The following is a 20,743-nucleotide window of genomic DNA, read 5'->3' as shown; positions in this document are numbered from 1 at the left end:
AGGCAGGAGGCCATTGATGAAGGCAGGAGGCCATTGATGAAGGCAGGAGGCCATTGATGAAGGCAGGAGGCCATTGATGAAGGCAGGAGGCCATTGATGAAGGCAGGGCAAGAGACCATTGATGAAGGCAGGAGGCCATTGATGAAGGCAGGAGGCCATTGATGAAGGCAGGAGGCCATTGATGAAGGCAGGAGGCCATTGATGAAGGCAGGAGGCCATTGATGAAGGCAGGTGGGCATTGATAACTGCAGGAGGAGATTGGTAAATGCAGGAGGACATTGATGAATGAAGGAAACCCTAGCAATTAAATTTTATCTTAAAGTGGTTCTAAAGGCTGAAGGATTTTAACTTTAATGCATTTTCCAAAATAAGGTAAAAAACCCTCTAAGTGCAGTGTACCAAACCCCCCCCCCTTACCCGAGTCCTATCCAGCTCCCTCCCTCCTCCTTTTCTCAGAGACAGCTTGCAATCACAGCCAGTGAGGAGAGAGGGGGGGGGGGGGGGGCGAGCCACTCACTTTGTCTCAATTGACTCACAAAGTGCGGCTCAGGAGTGAGCCCACAGGAACGCCCCCTTAGCAAGTGGCTTGCTCTGATGGACACTCGGAAGGGGGGAGGAGCCAGATGGACTGGAGGATCGGGGATGCCCTGTGCAAAACCTGAACAAATCCTTAGGCAGCTGCCACAGGGACAAGTGTCCCCAATAGACGATTCACCCTTTTTTCCTGTTCCAGTGACAACTCAAAATTTTAGATTTTTCCTTCACTCTTAATGGTCACCAGGACAGAGGAAGGTTCATCATCTTAGGGGGGGCAGAGGCATTAATGAAAACCAGACAGGGGTTCTAAGCCCTCGCCGCCGCTCTAGGATTTAGGCCTAGACTGATTTGTGAATAGAGTCGCAGTTTCAGGTTCCAGCGATCACCTCGCTGCCCTTTCCATTCAGCAGGTTTTGTTTTTCTATAATTACACATCTACCAGCATAGGTGCCTTCACCATCATATAATAAGCAATGGGTACCCACATGATTATAGATCTGCTGCCAGTGGTGGATGTATGATTATCAGCCTTACTAGTACAGCTTCCCATATATATTATTATTTGTCACATGTAGCCAGTGAAATATGCAAATAAAGAGGTTAGAGCCAATCAGAGGCTCAGACAGGGGCTTATATAGTTGGATGCAATTAGCAAAGACTGCAAGCTGGTGTACATCAAATAACTGTGCGAAGCAGAACGGTAAATGAGCTATTTGCATGGTATGACTTTAACCCCTTCCTGCCCGCCCCCACATCCCTTTAACCCCTTCAATATCGGGCACTTTCATCCCCTTCCTGTCCAGGCCAGTTTTCAGCTTTCAGCGCTGTCACTCTTAGAATGACAATTGCGCGGTCATGCAACACTGAACACAGAGGACATTTTTATAATTTCTTTCCAGACAAATAGAGCTTTCTTTTGGTGGTATCGAATCACCACTGGGTTTGCCTGGTAAGGAGCTGGTAGTTGCAAGGAGCTTAGGGGGATGTGCACTCTGAGGGGTGGTGTCCCAGGGATGCCAAAAAATCACTATGAGTTTGGGACCACACTGAGGTTCCACGGCACTAGGTCGCACCACTTTGGGACAAGCCATTTTGACTAGCTCAGAGTAATTTTTATACTCTCCGAAAGGGCCGCCTTCTGTAATGCACATGGCACTTTTTATTTATGTTTGCACTATTTATAATGGGCACTTGCACTGCATGTGTGGTTTGTTTTTTTTCTCTCACAGAGACTGAGGGTGCAGGTTATCAGGGCCTGCCCTGATGTTGGGGTGAGGATCTGTGGCCTTAGAGCCTTTTACCTCTTCCCAAACCGGAACCCGGGGGTCTGTCTTCAGGAGGGCCCTGACCAAGAACTTGGAGGACTGGCTTTTTAAGGTCTCTAAGGAGCAGGACAGGCTTCTTCAGATCCCCAAGGAGGACAACAGGCTTCTTCAGATCCCCAAGGAGGAGGACCGGCCTCTATAGGGTCCCTAAGGAGGAGGACTGGCTTCTGCAGATCCCTAAGAAGGAGGACGGGCTGCTTCGGGTCCTTGAGGAGGACGGGCTTTTTCGGGTCCCTAAGGAGGAGGACGGGCTTTTTCGGGTCCCTAAGGAGGAGGACGGGCTTTTTCGGGTCCCTAAGGAGGAGGACGGGCTTTTTCGGGTCCCTAAGGAGAAGGACGGGCTTTTTCGGGTCCCTAAGGAGGAGGACGGGCTTTTTCGGGTCCCTAAGGAGGAGGACGGGCTTTTTCGGGTCCCTAAGGAGGACAGGCTTTTTCGGGTCCCTAAGGAGGAGGATGGGCTTTTTTGGGTCCCATTTGTTTTTTGCTGGATCAGATCAGAGGTAGCCAGGTGTAAATGGACACAAGTCTGTTTACATCTACGTGCCCATAGAGGAGAATGGAGGGTCTGATCAGGTCAGCCGGAAAAAACCGAGAGGTAGACCCGATCGGACCTTTCGTGTGAAAAGGGCCTTATGAAAGTTTTCAGTACTGCTAATTGCATGTCATTGACATTCCTCGTGGTTGCTCTTTGGACTATTAATGAGCAATGCCACCCTAGTGACATTCACCTGAATCCCCCTATTCTTTATTCTCACCTAAGTATCTAAGAAGGGATTCTGTTCTGTTGAAGCAGCCAAGCACATCACAGGTGACACTGTACATGTGTGGCTTTAGGGAACAGAACAGTGCACCCTCTCATGGCACTAGGAGCAGCCAACCTCGGGCCCTTTATGCTGCCTTTGATGAAGCTGGTGGACAGAGTGAATCTGCCGAAATTCAACTATCAGCCACAAAATCTTCAAGGTTGGCGCTCCCTTTTTTTTAGGGCACTACATGGATATTTTTACGCCTTAGCCTATTCTCCAGGTAACCATTTTTATCATCCAAGTGGTTGCAACAGGTGGTCTTCCATTGCTCCTATGTTCTGTCCCGCTCCCATTGCCCTTTTTCTGGAGGTCTTGGTACAATGTATTGAGATCTAGTTTGACTTCATCCACTTTGCCTATGAGGGAGATGTGATTAGTCTTATTTGTGCACTGTACCTCTTTAAGAGTCTGTTCCTTCTGCTCCTCCTGGAAGTCAAGCACAAATTCCCGACACACACGTTCATGAAAAATGGCTGTAAATGTGAGTGGGTGCTACAGCCACCACCAGCTGGAAAACCAAGACATTTGAAACAGAAAGTATGTTGCCAGAACACCTAGGATCTCCAGAGAGGATCCAAAGCTTTATTCCACCGTCACATCACAATTACAGAAGCAACATTTCAGAGCCTCACAGGATCCCTTCATCTGACATGTGACAGTCACATTCCTAGTGAAGGGGACCTGCCAGGCTCTGAAATGTTGCTTCTGTAATACTGATGTGATGGATGGTGGAATAAAGCTTTGCACCTGTCCTGGAGATCCTAGGTGTGCTGGTGACATACAGTTGTGCTCAAAAGTTTGCACACCCTGACAGAAATCGTGAAATGTTGCAATTAATATTGAAAATTTGACTGAATATTTTTTTATGGCATTGGTGCAGTAAAGGCTTCTTTCTGGCAACTTCACCATGCAGATCATTTTTGTTAAAGTATTGTTGCATTGTGCTCCTTAAAAACAACCACAGCATCTTTTTCCAGAGCAGCCTGTATTTCTCATGAGGTTACCTGTGGGGTTTTTCTTTGTATCCTGAACAATTTTTTTGGCAGTTGTGGCTGCAATGTTTTTTGCACTCTCTGACCTTGGTTTGGTATTGAGAGATCCACAAATGTTTCACTTCTTAAAAGGGGTTAAACAGTACTGACTGGCATATTTAAGGATTTGTATATCTCTCTATATCCTTTTTCACTATTATAAAGTTCTATTACCTTGTTATGCAGGTCTTTTGACAGTTCTTTTCTGCTCCCCATGGCTCATTATCTAGCCTGCTCAGTGCAGCCACGTGAGCGCTAACAAACTCATTGACTATACACAGACACTAATTGCAATTTAAAAAGGGAAATTAACCTTTTAATTGCCATTTTAACCTGTGTGTGTCGCCTTGGTTAAAATTAACATTCCAGGGGATGGAAACTTTTGATTGGGATCATTTCTGTTATAATCATGATTTAAAAAGGAGTTAAACAACTACAGTATGTGCTAATAAATGGCTTCATATCATCACAATCCTTAAATAAAGGAGTTTTTGGCATGATCAGTCACATTTTTAATATCAATGCCAAAATGTCACGATTTCTGTTAGGGTATGCAAACTTTTGAGCACAACTGTACATTCTGTTTCTCCCTGTCCTGGGACACCGGGATGGATGGTATCAGGCGAGAGAGACAGTGAGCACTGAAGCTCCCCTTCTCCTACACTTAGTTGTGGGGAGAGAGGCATCATCGCATAGCTCCTCGAAGTTATCAGGGGTGGAGGATAGAGAGGCCTGGGCAACAGACAATTGGCCACCATCTTGCGGCAATATCGCGGTTTTTGTCATCTTTACTAGCAACTGTTTCTTGTGTCCAATCCACCTGAACAAAATGCCGGGAGGGTTTGCTAGTGAGTGTAGCAACCCGGGCAGGTTGACCAGTAAGATGAAGATCCGGTTAAGCAGGATAGAGTTGGGTTTGGTGGAGCAGTGTATAGATGCATCTGTTCTCATTACGTGCCATGCCATGTCTCCCGGGAAGGCAAAGAGCACTCAAGCTCCCCTTCCTCATACACTTACGTGGGGGGAGAGAGTCATCATCGCATAGCTACTCAAAGATTTCAAGAGTGGAGGATGGAGAGACATGGGCATCAGGCAACTGGCCGCCATCTTGTAGCAGTATTGCGACCTTCGATTCTCGGTTCTTGTGTCCTATCCACTACAACAAAATACCATGAGGGCCCACTAATAGCAGTGAAGCAACCAATGCAGGTTAATCAGTAAAATGAAGATCCTGTTAGGCAGGTAAGAGTTGGGTTCAGCAGAACAGTGTAGAGATGGATCCATTCACATTTCGTGCCATGCCATGCCCCTCAGAAAGGCAATGAGCACTTAAGCTCCCCTTCTCCTACACTTAGGTGGGGGGAGAGAGTCATCATCGCATAGCTCCTCAAAGATATCAGAGGTGGAGGATGGAGAGGCCTAGGCAACAGACAATTGGCCGCCATCTTGCAGCAATATCGTGGCCTTTGTCATCTTGACTGGCAACTGTTTCTTGTGTCCAATCGACCAGAACAAAACTCTGGGAGGGTCCACTAGTGCAGCAAAGTGGGCATTTTAACCAGTGATGTTAAGATCCTGTTAGGCAGGATAAAGCTGGGTTTGGTGGAGCAATGAATAGATGCATCTATTATTTTTACGCGCCAAGCCATGCCTCCCTGGGAAAGGAGTAATGCCGGAAGGGTTTGTTAGTGATGGTGCAGCAATCTGGGCACTTTACCCAGTAAAATGAAGATCCTGTTAGGCAGGTAAGAGTTGGGTTCAGCAGAACAGTGTAGAGATGGATCCATTCACATTTCGTGCCATGCCATACCCCTCAGAAAGGCAATGAGCACTTAAGCTCCCATTCCCCTACACTTAGGTGTGGGGAGAGAGTCATCATCGCATAGCTCCTCAAAGATATTGTGTCCAATTCACCAGAACAAAACTCCGGGAGGGTCCACTTGTGATAGTGCAGCAAAGTGGGCATTTTAACCGGTAATGTTAAGATCCTGTTAGGCAGGATAGAGTTGGGTTTGGTGGAGCAGTGTAGAAATGCATCTATTCATATTACGTGCCAAGCCATGCCTCCCTGGGAAGGGTTTGTTAGGGATAGTGCAGCAATCTGGGCACTTTACCCAGTAAAATGAAGATCCTGTTAGGCAGGTAAGAGTTGGGTTCAGCAGAACAGTTTAGAGAGGCATCCATTCACATTTCGTGCCATGCCATGCCCCTCAGAAAGGCAATGAGCACTTAAGCTCCCCTTCTCCTACACTCATCATCGCATAGCTCCTCAAAGATATCAGAGGTGGAGGATGGAGAGGCCTAGGCAACAGACAATTGGCCGCCATCTTGCAGCAATAACGTGGCCTTTGTCATCTTGACTGGCAACTGTTTCTTGTGTCCAATTCACCAGAACAAAACTCCGGGAGGGTCCACTAGTGATAGTGCAGCAAAGTGGGCATTTTAACCGGTAATGTTAAGATCCTGTTAGGCAGGATAGAGTTGGGTTTGGTGGAGCAGTGTAGAAATGCATCTATTCATATTACGTGCCAAGCCATGCCTCCCTGGGAAGGGAGTAATGCCGGAAGGGTTTGTTAGGGATAGTGCAGCAACCTGGGCACTTTATCCAGTAAAGTGTGGATCCTGTTAGGCAGGATACAGTTGGGTTTGGTGAAGCAGTGTAGAGATGCACCTATTCATATTACGTGCCAAGCCATGTAGTCCTGGGAAGGGAGTAATGCCGGAAGGGGTTTCTAGTGATGGTGCAGCAACCTGGGCACTTTACCCAGTAAAATGAAGATCCTATTAGGCATGATAGAGTTGGGTTTGATGGAGCAGTGTAGAGATGCATCTATTCATATTAAGCGCCATGCCTCTCTGGGAGGGGAGTAATGCCAGAAGGGCTTGCCAGTGATAGTGCAGCAACCTGGGCAGGTTACCCAGTAAAATGAAGATCTGATTAGATTCCAAGATAGAGTTGGGTTCGGCAGGGTAGTGTAGAGATGCATACGTTCACGTTACGCGCCAGACCATGCCCCATCGGAAATGTAGTAATGCCGGAAAAGGTTTGCTAGTGATAGTTCAGCAACCTGGGCAGGTTTACCCATAAAATAAAAATTCAGTTAAGCACGATAGAGTTGGGTTCGGCGAAACAGTGTAGAGATACATCCATTAACATTACGCGCCAAGCCATGCTCCTCTAACTTGAAGGACAACTAAATATAAAGATTTTCTCAGAAGACATTAAGGAATTCTCTGTAATCTCTTCTTTTTTTTGGCCTTTACTGTTCGTTTCGGAATTTAGGAGCGAGTCATTTGTCGTCGTCCTGCATGGGTAATCCATTATTTCTGTGTTCACATAACATTAACTTTGATGCTTTCTTCTTGAAAAAAAAAATGAGTTTTACATAATAAACTCAACCCGGGACAGCCACAAGAGCTAGAGTTTATCATTTTTGGCTTCTTCCAAAAGCCATTTCTTTTTATGTGAAGGAGTTGTCTTATTTTTTTTTTTTTCTGTTTGATGTCCGAAGACAAAGTTAAAAGCCTCCCCCAGATGGCAATTCACACATCTATCATGTTTATTTTGGCTCTGGCAGCCATTATTTTTGTTTTCGAAGAATGACCTTTTAAGAGCTGACAATATTTTTTCAAGCTAAGCTAGTCTTGTCAGATGAAGGATTATACGTTTGGAAGCCGGTTGTCTATTTTTTAAAAATTCTTTTAGCATCTGTGGTCGCAGTGCTGAAGTTATCTGAGAGCACTCAGTGCTTAGCCCGAGCCTTTTCCGATCTCGGTGTCTGGGTACTGTAGCGCAGTCTGGGATCCTGGCTGATCTTGGCAGTGCATGAGAAGGGAGGAGGAGAGGAGGGTTTGCAGAGGACCACACTCTCTCACAAAGGCATTTTCTCCATTCTGCAGCAAAGTGAGCTGCAGTCCCTCCTGCAGGACTCCTCCAGACCTTGTGACTCAAGTCAGGTAAATCATCTCTCGAGGCAATTTCAATTTTTTTTGTGTTCTTTTCTTTGCAGTATAACCATTAGAAGCCCTAGAAATTTGCATATTAAAATTTTAAAGGCTGGTTTTGATTGTGTTAATTGCAATCACTTCAAACCTAAATGCACGTAGAGAAGACAGATTTTTTTTTAGAGGGGATGCTTTGCTTTTGAGTTATAAGGGCTGCTAGAATGTAGGCTCAGGTGTCCTTTATTCCGTGTCCTAGAAGCACGCTGCAGATGTATAATGCAGAGATGCTGGATGACTCTGAAAGAATGCAGAAGGCATCTTTTTCAATTAACTACATTTATATGCAAGGAAAGCAGGCTAATATGTAGCTGTGCTTGTAGAGATGATTTATGCCAGACTGCAGCTCTATCTATTATTCAGAACCGTAGGCTTTTTTTAACTGGAGTAAGGGCTTTCGCCAGGGTATTGAGCAAAAATTTTTGGTAGCAAGGGCAGCTTAATCTTAAAGTGAAAGTTGACTGGCTTCATCTGACTTTGCAGGAACGATAGATAAGGAACCCCTTTGTGAGACAGCAACTGTGAGAATGCAAGGATGCAGTTATCGGCTGGATACTGTACAAACGTTGTCACATTCTTTCCTCTCAGCTGCTCTGATATCTAGTGTGGAAGTGTAATGATGGAGTGGGATTGCCTCGGCTAGAGGACGGGAGAAACCCACATGACCAAGGCTTCCTGATGACTGCACCTTTTTGTCCTACGTTCCCTTACAGAGCTTCGCCCTCGATCTTTCGAACATGGCAGGAGATTGGTTCGGCACTGCTCTGTAGAAAAGTTAAAGGGGACAGGTCCAGCCCGACCGGAGTTCTATCAGGACCAGCCACAGGATCCTCTGGAGAATCGCGAAGGAGACGCAGGCATGGTTCTGATATCCCTGGCCATCTAAAGATGAACTCTTCCTCAGAGGGAAATTACAGCGGTTTATTCTGTTTATTGGGAGTAGGAGCTCATGAAGCCATTCCAGTTTGCCTTCTCGAAGTAGGAATCATCATCTTCCTGACTGTGCTAATCATCTCGGGCAATTTGATTGTTATCTTTGTTTTCCATTGTGCCCCTCTGCTCAACCACCACACCACCAGTTACTTCATCCAGACGATGGCCTATGCTGACCTTCTAGTCGGAGTCAGCTGCTTAGTACCTTCTTTCTCTTTGCTGCACCATAGTGCCCTTCTACCGGAGCAAATAGTGTGCAAAATGTTTGGTTATGTTGTGTCCGTGCTCAAAAGTGTCTCCATGATGTCTTTGGCCTGTATCAGCATCGACCGGTACATAGCTATAACCAAACCACTGACCTACAACACTTTAGTGACGGCGTGCCGCCTTCGCTTTTGCATTTTGTTGCTCTGGGTGTACTCTTGTGCCATTTTCTTGCCTGCCTTTCTAGGCTGGGGAAAACCTGGATATCACGGAGATGTCTTCCAGTGGTGTGCCGTGTTCTGGCCCACCGACCCGTACTTCACTTTATTCATCGTGGTTATGCTTTACGCCCCGGCAGCTACTACTGTTTGCTTCACGTACTTCAACATTTTCCGCATTTGCCAGCAACACACCAAGGAGATCAACGAAAGGCGTGTACGATTCAGCACCGCAGAGACGGACTCGGCCCAAGGCCAACCTAGCCCAGAGAAACGGTATGCGACCGTCCTTTTTCGCATCACTAGTGTTTTCTATATACTGTGGTTACCCTACATCATCTATTTCCTCCTAGAGAGTTCCAAAGTCTACTCCAACCAGACTGCTTCCTTTCTCACCACCTGGTTGGCCATCAGTAACAGTTTTTGTAATTGTGTGATCTACAGCATGTCCAACAGTGTTTTCCAGAAAGGCCTGAAGCGTCTTTCTGGAGTTGTTTGTGCCTCTTGTTCCAGACGAGGGAAAACGCATGAAGCAATGGGTGCTTCCAGTAAAAGACCAACGGATACCAGACAATGGGAAACACGTGAAGTACCTAGTACTTCCAGTAAAAGGCCAATGGATACCAGAAAAGGGGATACATGTGAAGGACCAGGTGCTTCCAGTAAGAAACCAATGGATACCAGACAAGGAGAAATGCTTGAAGGACCTGATACTTCCAGTAAAAGACCAATGGATACCAGACAAGGGGAAATGATTAAAAGACCTGGTACTTCCAATAAAAGACCAATGGATACCGGACAGTGCGAAACACGTGAAGTACCAGGTACTTTCAGTAAACGGCCGATGGATACCAGAAAAGGGGAAACATGTGAAGAGCCTGGTGCTTCTAATAAAATGCCAATGGATACCAGACAAGGGGAAATGTTTGAAGGACCTAGTGCTTCCAGTAAAAAACCAACAGATACCAGACAATGGGAAACACCTGTAGTACCTAGTATTTCCAGTAAAAGGCTGATGGACACCAGACAAGGGGAAACATGTGAAGGACCTAGTACTTCCAGTAAAAGACCAACAGATACCAGACAATGGGAAACGCGTGTTGTACCTAGTACTTCCAGTAAAAGCCTGATGGACACCAGACAAGGGGAAACATGTGAAGGACCTAGTACTTCCAGTAAAAGACCAACAGATACCAGACAATGGGAAACGCGTGTTGTACCTAGTACTTCCAGTAAAAACCTGATGGACACCAGACAAGGGGAAACATGTGAAGGACCTAGTTCTTCCAGTAAACGACCAACGGATACCAAACAAGGGGAAACATGTAAAGTACCAGGTCCTTCCAAAAAAAGACCAACGGATACCTGCAACCCATAAGTATCACAGGCCATGTGTTCATTGGGTGTTCCATAGACCGAATAAAATTTACACCACTGTGTACTCATCCAAGGGGAGCAATAAAAGAACCTTTCTAATCCAAGGTTACATCTAGTGCTTTAGTCCCATGGTGGACCTCCTATTTAGCTCTCTTGTTTTTTTTTTTTTTTGTTTTTTTTCTAGGTACATTTTTGGAGCTTGTGGTAGGTTCTCTTTAATTTGATTTGCCTGCACTGTGCTAGACCTTTTGGGGATTCAGCCATTTTTCGATATCCTGCCAACTCCGTAACTCAATTTAAGCTCCAAAAATTGCAACTGAGATGTTTTGCTGCTTCCGGGCTCATTATCTGCAGATAAAATTGTAACTTCTCGTGTGGTCTCTCCAGCGTCTCTCACTTCAGGAGGCCGTTTTCCTTGGTGTTTCCACTCGAGATGGATCTATTTGTTAGTGTGATGGATTATACTCCTTGTGACCTGACATCTTGACACAGCCCTTGTGTGTGTGTGTGTGTGCTCTCCTTCATAGACGGCGGCAGAAGCCCGGCCACCCTTCCTTATAGGAGTGATTGCCATAGAAGCAGCTTGTTTTTGTTTGTAATATATGGGCATCTTTATTTTGTTACACAGTTTTGTTCGATTTGGGTTCAACCAAATTTAATGCAATATTTTTCTAAGTGGAAAAAAAAAATATATAATATATATATATTAATGATATTTAAAAAAAAAAAAAAAAAAAAAAAAAAAAGTGCTGACCACTGGAATCTTTTTAGCATAATGTAAATTCTATTTTACGTAATGTCTTTATACCAGTTGTGTGTTAGGGCATAGTCCTATGTGTTAGGGCATAGTCCTATGTGTTAGGGCATAGTCCTATGTGTTAGGGCATAGTCCTATGTGTTAGGGCATAGTCCTATGTGTTAGGGCATAGTCCCACCAAATGTTTTATTGGATAGGACAGGCTTATCGAACCTCTGTAAACCATTTTGCTGCCCATTGACTTCTTCTCCGAAGCTAAATGAGGCCCCAAACTGCCGTATAGCTATTTAAAAGTTTAGATCTTCCAATATTTATTTGTCAACTTTTGTAGATCCTGGCTGGTTTTAATCACTTGCCGCCCGTATAACGTTATAGGGCAGCAGCATGGTACTGCTGGGCCGGGTGAAATACCTAGTATGTGATGCTACACTTGTGGGGTCCGGGGGCGTGCGCTCGCGCGCGCAGCCGGCGACCTGCTCCCGCTGTGATTGTACACAGCTGGAGCTGATCTGCAGGTACCACGAACCCGATGTTTGCCGGCACCCGCCGATCAGTCAGCATGTAAATAAGGTAAAATGTAAATAAGGCAGATTGCCGTTCTGCCTATGTAAACAAGGCTGACTGCTGTTCTGCCTATGTAAACAAGGCTGACTGCTGTTCTGCCTATGTAAACAAGGCTGACCGCTGTTCTGCCTATGTAAACAAGGCTGACCGCCTTTCTGCCTATGTAAACAAGGCTGACTGCTGTTCTGCCCATGTAAACAAGGCTGACCGCTGTTCTGCCTATGTAAACAAGGCTGACTGCCTTTCTGCCTATGTAAACAAGGCTGACTGCCGTTCTGCCTATGTAAACAAGGCTGACTGCTGTTCTGCATATGTAAACAAGGCTGACCACCGTTGTGCCTCTGTAAACAAGGCTGACCGCCGTTCTGCCTCTGTAAACAAGGCTGACCGCCGTTGTGCCTCTGTAAACAAGGCTGACCGCTGTTGTGCCTCTGTAAACAAGGCTGACCGCCGTTGTGCCTCTGTAAACAAGGCTGACCGCCGTTGTGCCTCTGTAAACAAGGCTGACCGCCGTTGTGCCTCTGTAAACAAGGCTGACCGCCGTTGTGCCTCTGTAAACAAGGCTGACCGCCGTTGTGCCTCTGTAAACAAGGCTGACCGCCGTTGTGCCTCTGTAAACAAGGCTGACCGCCGTTCTGCCTATGTGAACAAGGTAGACCGCCGTTCTGCCTATGTAAAACAAGGCAGATCGCCGTTCTGTCGGTTGGGGAGGCCTGGATCCTGTGTTCTTGCAAAGCAGAGACATGAGTCCATGCCTTCACCTAGTTAAAAGCACCTCCCCCCCCCACAGTACACAAACACTGGCTAGGCACACAGTTAACCCTTTGATCGCCCCTGATGTTCCAGTCATTAGTACAGTGACAGTGCATATTTTTAGCCACAGCACAAGCTGATCAGCGGATGCCGGCCAATGGATGACCGCCGGCACCCGCTGATCGTCGAGGAGAGACGCAGGACAGAGCTCTGCCTATGTAAACAAGGCAGAGCTCCGTCCTGTCAGCAGGGATGTGCTGGAATTTGTTTCCCTGCAAAGCACATCCCTTAATAAAAGCACCTTAAACAGTACACAAAAACACTGGTTAGGAACACGTTTACCCCTTTGATCGCCCCTGATGTTAACCCCTTCCCAGCCATTAGTACAGTGACAGTGCATATTTTTAGCACTTGATCACTGTATTAGTGTCACTGGTTTCCACAAAGTGTCAGTTAGTGTCCGATCGTCCGCCACAATATCACAGTCCCGCTATAAGTCGCTGATCGCTGCCATTACTAGCAAAAACATTAATAATATAAAAATATCCATTCGTTGTTTTTTTTTTTTTTTAGACACGATAACGTTTGCGCAAACCTATCAACATGCGCTTATTGGGAATTTTTTTTTCTACCAAAAAAAATGTAACGGAATACATATTGGCCTAAATTTATAAAGAAATTAGATTTTTTTACATTTTTTTTTTTTTTATTGGAAATGTTTTAGAGGCAAAAAGTAAAAAAAAAAAAATGTTTTCTTTTCAAAATTGTCGGTATTTTTTTGTTTATAGCGCAAAAAATAAAAATCGCAGAGGTGATTAAATACCAGCAAAATAAAGCTTTATTTGTGGGGAGAAAAAAAAGGACATAAATTTTTTTGGGGGTTCAGCGTCACACGACCGCGCAATTGTCATTTAAAGTAACGCAGTGCCGTATAGCAAAAAATCTCCCGGGTCATGAAGGGGGGGGGGTAAATCTTTCGGAGCTGAAGTGGATAAAGTGTAGGTCCAGCCAATACTGATGTTTTTTTTTTGTTAATGGTATATGTTTTTTATTTTTATTTTCTTTCTTTTTTTTTTTTTTTTTGCGAGAGGAGTAGGTGGCTCAAATCCGTTTTTTTCTTTTTTTTTTCTTTTTGTGTCACTGTTGCAGATTTCCCTCCACTTCCTGTCTGGAAACAGACCGAGTTGTCACTGGGGCATAAGGCTGGCCGTAGATGGAGCGATTTTCTTTCCTGCAACCATAGGTTGCAGGAAAGCAAATCGTTTGATTCCCCCATCAACACAGAAACTTATTTTTTTAAATGGTATATGTGTTTTTTTTTTTTTTTGTGTGTATTATTTAGGAGAGGGGAAGGTGGATCAAACCCGTTCGCTTTTTATTGATGTCTGACATCAAAAAAAAAATTCCACCCAATGACGCCAACGATGGGGCACAATTCCTCCCAATGACACCAACGATGGGGCACAATTCCTCCCAATGACACCAACAATGGGGCACAATTCCTCCCAATGACACCAACAATGGGGCACAATTCCTCCCAATGACACCAACAATGGGGCACAATTCCTCCCAATGACACCAACGATGGGGCACAATTCCTCCCAATGACACCAACAATGAGGCCCGGTGACACTAATGATGAGACACAATTCCCTCCAAAAACACTAATGATGGGCCACAATTCCTCCCAATGACACCAACGATGGGGCACAATTCCTCCCAATGACACCAACGATGGGGCACAATTCCTCCCAATGACACCAACGATGGGGCACAATTCCTCCCAATGACACCAACGATGGGGCACAATTCCTCCCAATGACACCAACGATGGGGCACAATTCCTCCCAATGACACCAACGATGGGGCACAATTCCTCCCAATGACACCAACGATGGGGCACAATTCCTCCCAATGACACCAACGATGGGGCACAATTCCTCCCAATGACACCAACGACGGGGCACAATTCCTCCCAATGACACCAACGATGAGAATTCCTCCCAATGACCCCAACGACTGAGCACAGTTCCTCCCAATGACCCCAACGACTGAGCACAGTTCCTCCCAATGACACCAACGACGGAGCACAGTTCCTCCCAATGACACCAACAATGAGGCCCGGTGACACCAATGATGGGACACAATTCCCTCCAATAACACCAACAATTGGGCCCAACAACACCAACAATGGGGCACAATTCCTCCCAACAACACCAACAATGAGGCCTGGTGACACTAATGATGGGAGACAATTCCCTCCAATAACACTGATGATGGGACACAATTCCCTCCAATAACACCAACAATGGGGCCCGACAACCCCAATGATGGGGCACGATTCCTCCCACTGACACCTATGATGGGGCATTGTTTTTTCCCACTGCTGTCAGGACCTTTTCTACTCCCAATAACCAAAGTTCGGCCCCACTAAAGTCTAAAGGACAGTAAACTGGACCTTTGTTTAGAAAGTTTGGAGACCCCTGGACTAGAGGATGCTGGTTGTCCTCTAGCCAGGAAATGAGGGGCGGGGCTCTATCTGACTCGCTGAAGCTCCTAATGCAGATTGTGAGAAGCTTGCAGAGTGCAGTGAAATCAGAGTAAGAGATTTCAGTCCAGGAGAGGAAAACCGGTACAACTGTACAAGACTGAAGGGAAGGCTGGAGGTCAGGGAACGATTGTAGAGGCCAGGAGAGCAGCAAAGACATGACGGGGGTTCTAATTCTTCTCCACTGTGTCCAAAACCCCCCAAAAAAGGGTTTTGGCTGGACATAATTCCAATCTCTGCAGGTCCACTCATGCGATATGGCTATTTACAGGAGGGTCATATGGTGCCTGCAGAAGTTATAGAATTTTTGCCCCGTCCAGACTTTTTTGGGTCAGTTGAGGGTTCATGTGTTGGAAGGCCCAAACATAATAATTGCTGAACCTGTACAGGAGAACATTGATCACCTGGGATGGACCTTGCTTGGAAGGGATCACCATTCTTTGTCCTGAGACCACAACCATCCCTCTTCTTTTTTGGTCAGTTGAGGGTTCATGTGTTGGTAGGCCCAAACATAATAATTGCTGAACCTGTACAGGAGAACATTGATCACCTGGGATGGACCTTGCTTGGAAGGGATCACCATTCTTTGTCCTGAGACCACAACCATCCCTCTTCTTTTTTGGTCAGTTGAGGGTTCATGTGTTGGTAGGCCCAAACATAATAATTGCTGAACCTGTACAGGAGAACATTGATCACCTGGGATGGACCTTGCTTGGAAGGGATCACCATTCTTTGTCCTGAGACCACAACCATCCCTCTTCTTTTTTGGTCAGTTGAGGGTTCATGTGTTGGTAGGCCCAAACATAATAATTGCTGAACCTGTACAGGAGAACATTGATCACCTGGGATGGATCTTGCATGGAAGGGATCACCATTCTTTGTCCTGAGACCACAACCATCCCTCTTCCATAAGCAAGAACATGCATGTGTGTGAGGCCGGTGTACAAATATCTAGTGGTGGTCAAAGTCAGCTGGACCTTTTCTGTATTTTGAAGACCTTTTTTAGCTTTTTCAGGCCACTTCCTCAGTTCTGAGATGAATTATCAAACAAGGCCAGTTGAATGTGACTACTACTACTACATACTGTGACCTGAAAGAACTTTGCAGTGCCGCTCCAAGCAGGAGTGTGTCCTCTTTTTTTTCCACTGGTATAGGGGTGTCGGGGTTCAAATAGTCTCATCCAGCAACAACAATAATGGACATCCAGAGGGCCACTCTCCTGCCTGACCCGAGTTGTTCAGCCTCAGCCAGTGCTTCCCCACTCACCATGCCCCTTGACACGTTGCACCCTGCGGGACCCCCAGTGCTTCCCTACTGACCACACCCGAGACGCGTTTCGCCCCGCACCATGAGACGAAATGCGGTGGGGGCGTGGTCAGTGGAGAAGCACTGGCTGAGGCCGTACAACACAGGGGCAGGCGGGAGAGTGGTGTTCTGGATGCCCATTAATGTTGCTGGAAACAACTAGATACACATAGCATGACCTGGAGAAATGAAAACCTTCACAGATGATTTTATAAGAAGAACCTTCATTCGTCAGCCGGGTCATACATGAACAGCAGGATGTCTGCAAGCAGCCTTGCATTGTCTGTCGGGAAATTATGGGGAATGCAATAAGATGATTGAAAGTCAATGGCAGTGGCTTTAGAGCCGTGATCTCCAAACTGTGGCCGGGGGGCTGGATGGGGCCCTTTGCTTACTTTTACCCAGCACTTGGGGCACTTTTTTATTCATGGACACCAACAATAGGGCACAAGTCCTCCCAATGATGCAAATGATGGGGCACAATTCCTCCCAATGACACCAATGATGGGGCACTATACCTCCCACTGATGGGGACATTATTCCTCCCACTGATACCGATGATGGTGCACTATTCCTCCCACTGATACTAATGATGGGACACTATTCCTCCACTGATACCAATGATGGGGCACTGTTCCTCCCACTGATACCAATGATGGGGCACTATTCCTCCCACTGATACCATGAAGGGACACTATTCCTCCCACTGATACCAATGATGGGGCACTATTCTTCCCACTGATACCAATGATGGGGCACTATTCCTCCCACTGATACTAATGATGGGACACTATTCCTCCTACTGATACCAATGATGGGGCACTGTTCCTCCCACTGATACCAATGATGGGGCACTATTCTTCCCAATGATGGGGCACTATTCTTCCCACTGACACCAACGATGGGACACTATTCCTCCCACTGATACTAATGATGGGGCACTATTCCTCCCACTGATACTAATGATGGGACACTATTCTTCCCACTGATACCAATGATGGGACACTATTCCTCCCACTGATACCAATGATGGGACACTATTCCTCCCACTGATACCAATGATGGGACACTATTCTTCCCACTGATACCAATGATGGGGCACTATTCTTCCCACTGACACCAACGATGGGACACTATTCCTCCCACTGATACCAATGATGGGACATTATTCCTCCCACTGATACTAATGATGGGGCACTCTTCCTCCCAGTGATGGGGCACTATTCTTCCCACTGATACCAATGATGGGGCACTATTCTTCCCACTGATACCAATGATGGGGCACTATTCCTCCCACTGATACCAATGATGGGGCACTATTCCTCCCACTGATACCAATGATGGGACACTATTCCTCCCACTGATACCAATGATGGGGCACTATTCCTCCCACTGATACCAATGATGGGGCACTATTCTTCCCACTGATACCAATGATGGGGCACTATTCCTCCCACTGACACCAATGATGGGGCACTATTCCTCCCACTGATACCAATGATGGGGCACTATTCTTCCCACTGATACCAATGATGGGGCACTATTCTTCCCACTGATACCAATGATGGGGCACTATTCCTCCCACTGATACCAATGATGGGACACTATTCCTCCCACTGATACCAATGATGGGGCACTATTCCTCCCACTGATACCAATGATGGGGCACTATTCTTTCCACTGATACCAATGATGGGGCACTATTCCTCCCACTGACACCAATGATGGGGCACTATTCCTCCCACTGACACCAATGATGGGACACTATTTCTCGCACTGATACCAATGATGGGGCACTATTCTTCCCACTGATACCAATGATGGGGCACTATTCCTCCCACTGATACCAATGATGGGACACTATTCTTCCCACTGATACCAATGATGGGGCACTATTCTTTCCACTGATACCAATGATGGGGCACTATTCCTCCCACTGACACCAATGATGGGACACTATTCCTCCCACTGACACCAATGATGGGACACTATTTCTCGCACTGATACCAGTGATTGGACAATATTCCTCCTACTAATACCAATGGTAGGGCACTATTCCTCCACTGACACCAACAATGGGGTGCTCTTCTTCCCAATGACACCAATAATGGGGCACAGTTCCTTCCAATGACACCAACAATGGCACCCAATTCTCCCCAATGGCATAAACAATGGGACAATCCCTCTTGCTGACACCGAGGATGAGGCATTTTTTTGCTCCCACTAATGCTGAGATATTTTCTACCCTGATGGCCACAATTTGGCCCCCTAAAGTCTGAAGGACAGTAAACTGGCCCTTTGTTTCGAATGTTTGGAGACCCCTGATCTGGAGCGAAGACTTTCAGAAAGGTGATCTTGTTTTTCTATACATGAAGCCATTTAATTTCTGTGTTTCTCCATCAGCCTCCAATGAGATATAAAACGTCCTGTAATTGTACGTCTTTGCTTCCTTTATTAGCTATTTAGTGAGCAGTGAGTTTCCCTGAATATATAAAGTGGATGGGAGGAATATCTGATACAGTCCGTCACGTCATTCATTCCTGGCTGGGAGGGAAGTCCATGTCAAGAAAAATTGCTACTGTCACACTTTCAGAGACAATTGCGCGGTCGTGCAACGCTGTACCCATATGACATTGTTATCATTTTTTTCACACAAATAGAGATTTATTTTGGTGATATTTATTCATTCACAGGGTTTTTATTTTTTGATAAACGTAAAAAGTCTGAATATTTTTGAAAAAAAAAATTTCTCATAGTTTGTTATACAATTTTGCAAACAGGTCATTTTTGTTATTCACTGATGAGGCTGCACTGATGGGCACTGAAGGGTGACACTGATGGACACTGAAGGGTGACACTGATGGACACTGAAGGGTGACACTGATGGACACTGAAGGGTGACACTGATGGATTCTGATGGGTAGCACTGATGTAAAATGATAGTTGGCACTGATGAGACGGCACTGATGGGAAGGGAACTGATGAACACTGACGGGTCGCACTGATGAGGCTGCACTGATTGGCGGCACTGATGGGTACTGATAGGCAGCACTGATGGGCACTGATAGGCAACACTGGTAGGCAGCACTGATGGGCACTGATAGGCAGCACTGTTGGGCACTGATAGGCAGCACTGGTAGGCAACACTGATGGGCACTGATAGGCAGCACTGTAAGGCAGCACTGATGGGCACTGATAGGCAGCACTGGTAGGCAGCACTGATGGGCACTGGTAGGCAGCACTGATGGGCACATAGGCAGCACTGATGGGCACTGATAGACAGCACTGGTAGGTAGCACTGATGGGTACTGATAGGCAGCACAGATGGGCACTGAGAGGTGGCACTGGTAGGCGACACTTATGTGCACTGATAGGCAGCACGGATATGTGACACTGATGAGGAGGCTCTGCTTGGTGGCACTGATTGGCACTGTTGGGATTGCATTAATAGTCAGTGCCGATGTCCTTTTAACACAAGCAGGTTATCAGTTCTCTCATTTTCTCCGCAAGGAAAGAAAAGCTGTTAACCGGCTTGTGTTTGCATCTTGTGTTCAGCTGTCATTGGACACAGCTGATCACATGGTAAAGGGCTTCTGTGATTGGCCCTTTACCCCGATCTGTGATCAGCTGAGCCGGATCACAGGGGGGACATCCATGGACGCCCTCCCGGCAAACTAAGCCCATATCATATGATTGGAATGCTCCCAATTGCAAATGGAGATTAGGAGCTTTCCGTTAGTCACCGGTAACAGCGCCTTTAGGTATTCATATATGCGGCTTCTTGACGTCAAGGCCCACCCACCGAGAGGCCACATATATGAGTACAGCCAGCGGGAAGGAGTCCACCGGTCTAGGTTTCTGAGGTTGTATCGATGTGTAACTGCTGCATATTGCAGTGTTCTTATGCTGTAAATCATTACCTTGACATTTAAAGCTGAATTCTAGGAGTTTAGCTGCTTTGTAAAAAGTGAAGGCACACTACGCGTTAAGTCCAAGGAGCAGCAAGACATCCCCTGTACTTATCCCTGTTATTTATATATGACCAGTTTATTGCTCTGCCAGAGAGACACTCCGGGGATATGAGAGGAGAGAATGCACAGAGCAGCTATGCCCTGTCCTTTCGTCTGCTGCTCATTCACAGAAGCCTTTGTATTTTGTAAATGTTTTCACATATTACAAAGGCGTCTGTGAATGTTTATATCTGACAGGTTTATTGCTCTGCCAGAGAGACACTCCGAGGATATGAGAGGAGAGAAATGCACAGAGCAGCTATGCCCTGCCCTCTCATCTCCTGCCCATTCACAGAAGCCTTTGTATTTTGTAAATGTGTTGACTAAGGCGTCTGTGAATGTTTATATCTGACAAGTTTATTGCTCTGCCAGA

General features: G+C 46.2%; 2 protein-coding genes across 2 annotated transcripts in view; both read left to right on the top strand.

Annotated features, from left to right (window-relative positions):
* RABGAP1 (RAB GTPase activating protein 1) overlaps nt 1–20,743 on the top strand; it is a 174,443-nt gene that overhangs the window by 61,180 nt on the left and 92,520 nt on the right.
* On the top strand, nt 7,713–14,325 carry LOC141108781 (probable G-protein coupled receptor 21). The gene has a single exon (XM_073600711.1). It carries the CDS (start codon nt 8,380–8,382, stop codon nt 10,432–10,434), a length of 2,055 nt encoding a protein of 684 aa, XP_073456812.1. The 5' UTR covers nt 7,713–8,379; the 3' UTR covers nt 10,435–14,325.

The sequence above is a fragment of the Aquarana catesbeiana genome, linkage group LG09, assembly GCF_042186555.1.
Source record: "Aquarana catesbeiana isolate 2022-GZ linkage group LG09, ASM4218655v1, whole genome shotgun sequence".
NCBI lineage: Eukaryota > Metazoa > Chordata > Amphibia > Anura > Ranidae > Aquarana > Aquarana catesbeiana.
This window is presented reverse-complemented; position numbering and strand designations above follow the sequence as displayed.

What these genes read in the sequence shown, in the direction of transcription:
- LOC141108781 (XM_073600711.1), top strand. Translation starts at nt 8,380, where the DNA reads ATGACTGCACCTTTTTGTCCTACGTTCCCTTACAGAGCTTCGCCCTCG.